This window comes from Colossoma macropomum, unplaced genomic scaffold (genome assembly GCF_904425465.1).
Source record: "Colossoma macropomum unplaced genomic scaffold, Colossoma_macropomum, whole genome shotgun sequence".
Lineage (NCBI taxonomy): Eukaryota > Metazoa > Chordata > Actinopteri > Characiformes > Serrasalmidae > Colossoma > Colossoma macropomum.
The window spans coordinates 42,795,403-42,804,115 of record NW_023494788.1 but is presented as its reverse complement, the minus strand read 5'-3'; the positions used below and the strand labels follow the sequence as shown (position 1 = coordinate 42,804,115).

General features: G+C 43.2%; 1 protein-coding gene across 1 annotated transcript; it reads right to left on the bottom strand.

Moving 5' to 3' along the window:
- Positions 1-537: 537 nt before the first annotated feature.
- Positions 538-8,061, bottom strand: LOC118807380 (terminal nucleotidyltransferase 5C-like). The gene is made up of 3 exons (XM_036569432.1): positions 7,907-8,061; positions 3,911-4,541; positions 538-1,864 (listed from the first exon to the last, which is right to left on the bottom strand). The coding sequence occupies exons 2-3, from the start codon at positions 4,528-4,530 to the stop codon at positions 1,294-1,296; spliced, it is 1,191 nt and encodes a 396-aa protein (XP_036425325.1). The 5' UTR covers positions 4,531-4,541; positions 7,907-8,061; the 3' UTR covers positions 538-1,293.
- Between the last annotated feature and the right edge of the window lie 652 nt (positions 8,062-8,713).

Sequence of the window (8,713 nt, the reverse complement as noted above, 5' to 3'; positions counted from 1 at the left end):
ATGGTGAAATTTGGCAGTAACATTATTCAGTGACAACATTTCGCTGTTCTCTGACGCCTATGTGCACGACAGTTTTTGACATTGATCCAAAAACATAATTCACATTCTGGACACACAAACAAAACATTTACAGCCACTGAGGATAAAAGGCCGAATGGAAGAGATACAGACATTTAACTTCATATAAATTTCACTCTGGTTTACATCTGAGATCAATCATGCAGCTGGTAAGTATCAGCATGGAGCTGAGCCATGAGTCATAGACTACTTAGGCTTGTCTCTAAAAACGTATGACAGGAATAAATTGAATACATCCATAATTCTCTCATAATCACATGTCATAATACGGTATAAAATTCTACAGACTCCCTAGTAGATTTGCAATTAAAACCCACACCTTGTAAAACACTGTTTTTGCATTATGTGGTTACTGGACAAAAAACGAATTATGCACTTGGCTCTTATACAGTAATTTAAAACATTTGCTTGGTAATTTCAGACTACAAAAGTTTGTGACCATTGGATGCAAATATATCGTACACCATGACTACTTTCCATGCACAGTTTTGGCACTGTAGTGCAGAGAGAAATGTGTAAAAATTGGCACATTCTTTATCTAATTTTGTTTTTGTTTGTTTTTTTTGTTTTTTTTTTTGGCAATGCAATTTAATGCACGTCTTTCATGACTCTACAGCATTACAAGCAAGATACTCCAAAAATAAATTGATGCTAAAATATTTACTATGGTCCCCTGATAAGAGAATTGTAGAACTGGCCAAATTAGCAATCCCAAGTTCAGCGTATATTTTACATTTTAAACATCTTACATGGCCGAAGTAAAAGAAGATTCTGTAGTTAATTACCATTTTCTCCAAACATCCCTTTCACTGTGTTCTCTTTTTTCTACCCTTATGTTTTCAATGTGCCAGGCACTCTCACTGGTAGCTGTGGATTTTGCTAGTGCAATAGTCTTTAACTGTTTTCGTGTGTTCAATTCCCAATTATCATTGACTGTGCTGATCCCAACAAAAGCTGACTATGAATCCAGGAACAGATATGGTCCCCAGGATTTGCAGAGTGAGTCTATTGGCAGCCAGAACCACTGTCAGTCCCTGATTTATGTACATGATTTCCCTTTTTCTAAGTTTAAAGCACTCAAGCTGGGATTTTGTCCAATTAAGTGCTGGGACTTTCTCATGCTGAGGATTTTATTATTTGTGGTGGCCGTTTTAACTTGCAGGAGGTTATGGTTCTGCCCAGTGGCAGCTTCCCATGTATAGATCAGGTTCAGTGCTAAACCAGTCCAGTCTGCATGTGTATGTGTAGAGGATAGGGGTGATATATAAGGGGGGACTGTCCGTTGGCAATATAATAGTTGCTGAAGTTGTGGTCGGCCATGTACGGAGCAGGCTGGTAGTAGCAGGTGACGTTGTTGGTGTTGGGGATGATGTTCTGCTCCCCCAGGACCTTCAGAGCAAGGATGGTAATCATGTTGAGAGTCTGTCGCCGCTCATGGCCCATCAGGCACACGGTGCTCTCATTGACCACCCGCCGCAACGTCATCAAGTAATCGTACTTGCTCTTCTCTTCGCCGATGAAGTGGTTGCGCAGATAAGACTCAATCTTCCTTTGCTGCTCGTTCACGTCTGGAAAGTCAATGAAAAAACGGGAGCACATGTAGCGTTCTAATGTTTTAATTTCAGTCTCACTGGCAGGCTTGAAGTCCCGAACCAATAGGTTGCTGTACTTGAGCAAGCCACCCCCTCGGATCTCCTCGGGATTGCGTGTTGCAATTAGCCTGTAGCGCAAGTGGTCCATGGCTTGCTCAAAATCTCCATACATGCTTTCCGCCACCACTGTGACAGAAGGCACCTCTCTGGGAGGTGATGGAGACTTTTCAGCCTCAGAGTCAGATGGATTTGAACTCTGTGTAGTGTCTACAGGGGTCTCTGACTCTGGTGTAATAGGAGGCTGTTGATCTAATGATGGTAATGTGGAAGGAATGTTAGTTGACAATGCAGAAGGATGTACAGCTTGTGGGGATTCTACAGAAGGTCCCAGAATCTGTGTAAATACTTCAGGTGGTTCTAGGGCTTGAGGGGATACCATAGAAGACACGGATCCCTCTGACGATAATGTGGAAGATTCCATAATGGTTGATGGCCATACAGAATACACTTGGTTTTCTGATGATGTTATGGGAGGTTCTAAAAGACATGATGAAATGTCTGTTGGTTTTGGAAAATCTACCGATAACACAGGAGATTCTTGAGCCTGTGGTAATAATATAGGTGGCTCTAGGAGGTGTGACATTAACAATGAAGGTTCTACAGCCTGTGTACATGGTACAGTAAGTTCCTGAGGCTGCACACATGGTATGGAGGACTCAGTAACTTGTGTTGAAATAACAGGAAGCTCCAAGCTCTGGGGGGCGGTTTCTACCTCCTCTGAATCAATAATACGATTTGTAGATAGGGGTGGCACTGACTTGGAGAAATAATCAGCTGTCTGAGTGACAGTTTCTGGAGACTGTTCTTGAGCACACTCAGCAGTTTGGGCAGCAAGCTCAGTCTCCTCTTTATGGGCAAGGTTTGGACTGAGGGCAGGGCTATCATCTACCTGAACTATGGGCTGGGAATTAACCTGAATAAGTGGTTTCACTGGCTGAGACTGAGTTTCTGTCACTTTCTCAAGACAAGGCTGGATCCCAATGTTTTGGTTCTTTGGGGCACTAAAGAGTTTAGACAAAGGACTTAGAATTGTAGCTTTGCCAGTCTCTGGTTCCAAAGACTGTTCTTGATTTTGAATGCTTTCTTCTGGGGGCAAACATACAGAAAGTGTCTCCTCTGAGCGTTTACCATTCTCCTGGGAGGCAACACTAAAGGCTTGGGCAGATATGTCTGATATTCTAAGCAGAGAGTCTTTGTCATGTGAGGCACTGGGTAATGTGTCAAAGCAGTTTGTGGTAAGACCTGGCAATTCAACTTGCATAGGAATTGATTCTTTTGTGTCACTTCCATTAAGTGAATGGCTGACAAGCTCACAAGGTTTAACTGTCGAGTCTTTTGACGCTGATTTTTCTGCTGAGTGTGGCACACACGTGACCTTCCTAGACATTTTCCTGGGGGGTTTTGGTGAGGAATGCTTTAGAACAACCATTTGAGAACTTCTACTAGTTTTCTTGGCAGGAGGTGGTAAAGGGTACTCACTGTTTGAGTCTACTGTTGCTTGTGTAAGAAAGGTGATAGTAGGAGGCTGAAATGTACATTGTTCAGTGAGAACCATAGGTTCAGGTGGTTTTTCTGAAGTCTGCATTGGCTCACACATTGTGTCTGTGTGCTCGATTTCAGGTGCAGATTCAACATTGGGGGGCACTAAAGGGCTTGCTGCTAATACAGCTTTAGTCTCTTTAGACCCCTCCTTTAGAACGTTTGTTTGAGGAGCTGAGAGCTGCTTATCACTCTCTTCACTGCTGCTCTGTACAGTGGCCACCTCTTCAGTTTCTGTTTGAACGTCAGCATCGACTCCTTTCGAATTGACCTCTAGCATTTCCTCTTTGCGCACCAACTTATTTTCATGACTCTCATCTATTTCTTTTTTAAGTGCTGTTCTTGTATCAGACTGCTCTGATACTTCTTCCACAGCTTCAGTCATTATTACAGATTCACTCAGCTCTTCATTTTCCTCCTTATGGATTATTTCAAGACTCATTTCTTCTGTGGAAAGCTTGCATTGGTCCTCCATCATGACTGTTTTGCTGTGGCACCCACAGTCCTGCAAAGTGGGCATGTCCTTAGTTTCACCTGATATGTCAATGTCTGATTCACTGTGGCTCTCCGTACCAGCAGAGGTGGTTTGCTCATTTAACAAACCCAACTGAGAGTCTGTACTCTGAATCAGGGAAGGATCCTGTTCCTTCTCCTTGCGTTGCGCTGCCTCTCTTCTCTCAGCCTCAAGGTAGGACTCCAACATAGTATCCAGGATGATCTGGAAGGAGTCCACGCTGAATTCAAACTGTCGCCGCAGAGAGCTGACAAACTTGAGCTCCACGTTTTTGCCACTGTTGTTGGAGAGTGAGATGAGGCTCCAGCGGTCATGCTCAGTGAAGACTTTGACCATTTTCTGCACATAAGCTTCTTTCATAGTGAGAGCTGTGATTTTGTCCTTGTTGACTCCTTGTGGCAGAAAGTCCAGCAGGCAGCCCAGAACAACTTCCTTTATTATCTGAAAGTCTTCCTGTTTAGGAAGCTCCACACCAAAGATAATGTCCAAATCCTTATAGCTTGTCCCATTCTCTTTGACCAGTACGTGACTTGCCGTGGAGCCATTGAGACGGACGTCCCTCACCTTGATGCTTTTGGAAACCAGCCTCTCTCTGACGACATGGATGATGTCTTTAGGCTTGATCTCCAGGGTGGGGAAGTTGCCCCTTCCGTGAATAGGAATGACCTCCGTGAGAACCTGATCCAGTGTCTCCACTTGCTCTTGGGTTAGATTGTGGAATCGCCGGTCGTCCCTCAGCTCCATCATGTTTTGCAGGACTGGAGAACATAGAGAGACAGGGATAGGGCACAATGAGACAGAAACATAGAGGCAAAAAGACAAAGAGAGAAGGAATAAGAAGGAGTTGATGATAATGCACAGCAGATTGTTGCTAAGAGGCTCTTGAGTGCAGAAAAAGGCTTTCAATGTGCAAATAAAACTGCGTGCTACACGGTTCTCCTGAAGTGCAATATGCTACCCAATTTCACAAGACAGCTGTTTCCCCCAAACATTCATACACATTTTCTTAGCCCATTTTGTATGACAGAATACTCAGTTGCAGACTTCCTGCATGATGACGAGAGCTACGGCTGTACATTTAGTATGTTAAAAGCTTATTCTTTTAATCAGTGCCTGGGAATTAGCATATGTGGTATAATAGCTTCCTTATTTTCTTAGTGCAGATGACTGAAAATATGAAAAAATGCACACAGAATTCATGGACATGTGTTGTGAAAATTTATGCTGCTTCGTTTTCACAGTTTTGTTAACAGTTTGCAAAAATGCAAATGATGTCAGCCTGGACTTAAAGGGAGACAATGCAGTCTGTAGTAATTGTTGTTTTTTGTTTGTATAAAAGACATTTTCTCCTTCCCTGAGTGGGTAAAAACATGCATCCCTCTTTGTCACAAAGTATCTTCACTAGATGACTCATTCTGTGAGGTAAAGGACTGTATCACGTTTCGCAGCCTTTGGGCGTGGGTCCTTCACAGCATTTGGTTAAAAAGAAAGCTCTAGAACAAAATCTACTCAAGACTTGATCAATTTCATGAAACACAGAAAAAAAATTAGATAGCAGTACTTAGTTTTTCAGTGCTTCAATGGACAGAACTAAGACAAACACATGACTATACAAATAATTATTTCTCATGAGCTCTTAAGTGGATTCTACACTTTGGAAGAAAAGGAAAAATAAGGCTGCAACATTAGATCAGTCAGTCTCTGCCAGACTGTGGCCATTGATCGCCTTTCTACCAGAGCTAACAGGGTTAATCTGAATGACTCACTGCCAGCGGAATGCATTAATCATCTGAGCGTCATTAATTAAAAAATATAAGTATAATTATGAATGGCAGAATGAGTGGAAAGAGAAGGAAAACACATGCCATGGGTCCAAGCTGACGTGTGTGTGTGTGTGTGTGTGTATGTGTGTGTGTGTGTGTGTGCGCGCGTATCTGTGTGGGAGTACAAATACAGATCTGCAATTAGACAAACAGAATGATTTATCAGTTCTCCAACAGAGCGAAATGAAATAATAAACTACACTACTTAAAAAATCTTTACATTTTGTGTTGCCCTCAGTAACCATGACAATAACTCTGAGTACTGCAGGACTAAAAAATGGATGGTTAGTGTGGTTGAAAGGCTCTGAGGTTTGGTCTTCAACAGTGAGAGTCAGTTCAGCACTTAATTCATTGAAAAAAGAGCATATTAGATAAACATTAATCAAATGCTTTGATAAAATGATGGGTAGTTGTACATTAGATCACACAAACATTCACTTTAATTCCACAGTTATCTTCATGTCATGTTGGCACTAAACATCAGTTCTCAACAAAAACCCAGTTTCTTTAGACCAAATTTAAGTGCTTATACTGTTTACTGCTTATAAGGATAAGTGAAAGCTGCTATAAACAGATTTGCTTATATACCACTGAAGGATGAGTCCTGTAGAATTTAAAAATTTTAGCAACTTTCATTTTTCAGCTAAAGATTCTTTTGGCTTATTTTGCTTTTTGAAGTATAAACCTGTTCTTCAGCTATTTTGGCACAAGAAATGACAAAAATATGTTATTCCCAGTGAGACTAAAGAGTGCTATTTACTTATTTGTATTGCTGATTTTAAAAATTGCAGAAAAAAATGATTTTTTTTTTTTTTTTGTAAATGGTAGCTTTTTGATATGAATATCAGTTTAGAATCTAAACTTCATCTCCAATAATAGAGCAGTATTTTTGTTCCACCTAAATTTATTTTACAAGTTTTCACACTTTATTGTGTCTCTTTTATAGAAATATCCAGTATTTTACGTCTCCAATCTATTTTAAAGTCGTATTTCATTGATTCATTGTTGAGGGGCCATGATTGCCCACGTTGCTTCGCTTGCGAACTGCTACAGTGGGGGCGGTTGTTTTCCAGCTGTTCAACTGAATCAAGAGATAATCTGCTTCAACACACAATAATGAAGTCAGTGGGAAGTTTTTCAAGGGTCCGCGTGCATTTCCTCTGCCTCCTTTAGAATAACCAGAAGATGTGAATAAGAGAGATGAAGCATGGGGGAGAGGGTAGGGGTGGGGGTGGGGGTGGCGGTTGGGGGGGCAGTGGCGTAATGGATTATAAATGTGAAGCCAGCCAAAGGGCCATGTCGAGCTATGGGGTCCCACACTCAGCTCAGCAAGTTCGCACATGGAAATCTGAACGCCTGCCCATCTCAGCTGATCCTCCGCTGCGCTCTAAAGATCTTTGGCACTCTGTCGTGTTTCGTTTGCATCAAACAGCCAAATGAGACCTAACGGGAGACTTGAGTTGGATGCGGCAGGAAGGTTTTGTTTTCCTTCTACACCCCTTCGCCTCCCCCGCCCCTCTCCCCCCCTCTTGCTCTCTCCCGCAAACAAGCCGGTGTGAGTCATAGCTGGGAAGGGGAAAAAACTGCACCCAGATGCGCTTTCCCACCTGACTCGACTCGAATTTCTCTCTTCTTCTAAAAACAAAGGCCAGCTAATTTAAACACGACTCAGTCCGTCACTTAAGGATCAATGCATCACTTTTGCGTTGGAAAATGATTGCACGCGCTCGTGTGCAAAACTTCGGATGCCTTTCAACATCCTGACTCTGAGTGCTCTAGTTTCATTCATACTCTGCATTTCCCGTTGCTCACGGCTGAAGACAGCAGGCCACCGGCTCCAACTTCGGCTTCGCCCATGATTCGTGTATTTTTATGTTAGAAATCTGGCTTCATTCTTACTTTCGCCAAATAGTTCAGACTCGTTCACAATGAGCGCCACTATATTGTTATTATCTTTATCTCCTGTGTCTTGTTTAGTATAGCAACGTCAAAATAGCCCGAAGCCAAATGCACAAAGGCTGCTTAACGGCTAATCTAACGCTTCCTCGGTCGGTCACGATTCAGTGCATCTCGACATGAATTCGTCACTCGGTGCTTTTTTTCAACTTCGCGGACACGCACGCCACGTCTGCGACCATAAACAAACTCGTGCTACGTCCACGTAGCCTGTTTTACCTCCGTAATCCGTGCACACTCAAGTCAACTCGCCGAGTCAAGTTAACAAACGCAACCCAAATCTGGTCAAAAGCCAAAACAGTAGGTTTTGGAGAAAACTTGCCGATGGGAATTCCTCAACTCACCTCAGTTTGCGATATTAAAAAATTGGAACCACAGATTTGCGCGTCGGAGTTGAATTCCAGCAGGGTAAGAATCCAGCGGGGTCGGTGTTGGCGGCGTTGGCGGGGTCAGTGGCTCCGCTGTGTGGGAATCATACGGGCTGGACTCGGAGGGCGGAGGGCAGTGCGCGGCGGCGGTCGCTGTCCAGGCTGAGCGTGGTGCTGAAACCAAACTCTTAAATATTCTCGCCCTGTTTTCTCCCTCCGAGCCTCAAGCGTAGAGCAGTTTCCATGACGACGTGGCGTCACAGTTTTTTTTTTGAGGGAGTCCGCGCAGCGCAGTCACAACAGTGCCACATATCGAGAGAGCGAGGGCCGAGAGTTAACAGGTGTCAAGTGTGTGCGCGGCCAGAACCACCGAGCCGCCCATAAGACCCCCACAGAAACAGCCTGATGTGCTGAAAGAGTGGACAGTGTTCATTCAGCAGGACTGCTGGAACGACACTGGTGACACATCAACAAAAGACAGAAGGCATTCTGCTTTTTTGTCGAGACTGACTGAATGAATTGCATTCAAAATGTGCGGAGTGTGAGAAGTTCAGACGGCTGAGTTAACAATAAATGCAAAAAGATCCATAAAGAGCAACACAGACTACATACTTACAGCACAAGCCATTCAGGGAGCAGTATCAGGGATGCACTAAGCTATTGATCACTAATGATATTTTTACAACGGCCTGGGATTCATTTTAAACCACCTTCTATTAACGAAGCAGTATCAGAAGGCGGCCTTATGGGCTTCTTTTCCTCATTAACATGGCCTCATTGTTT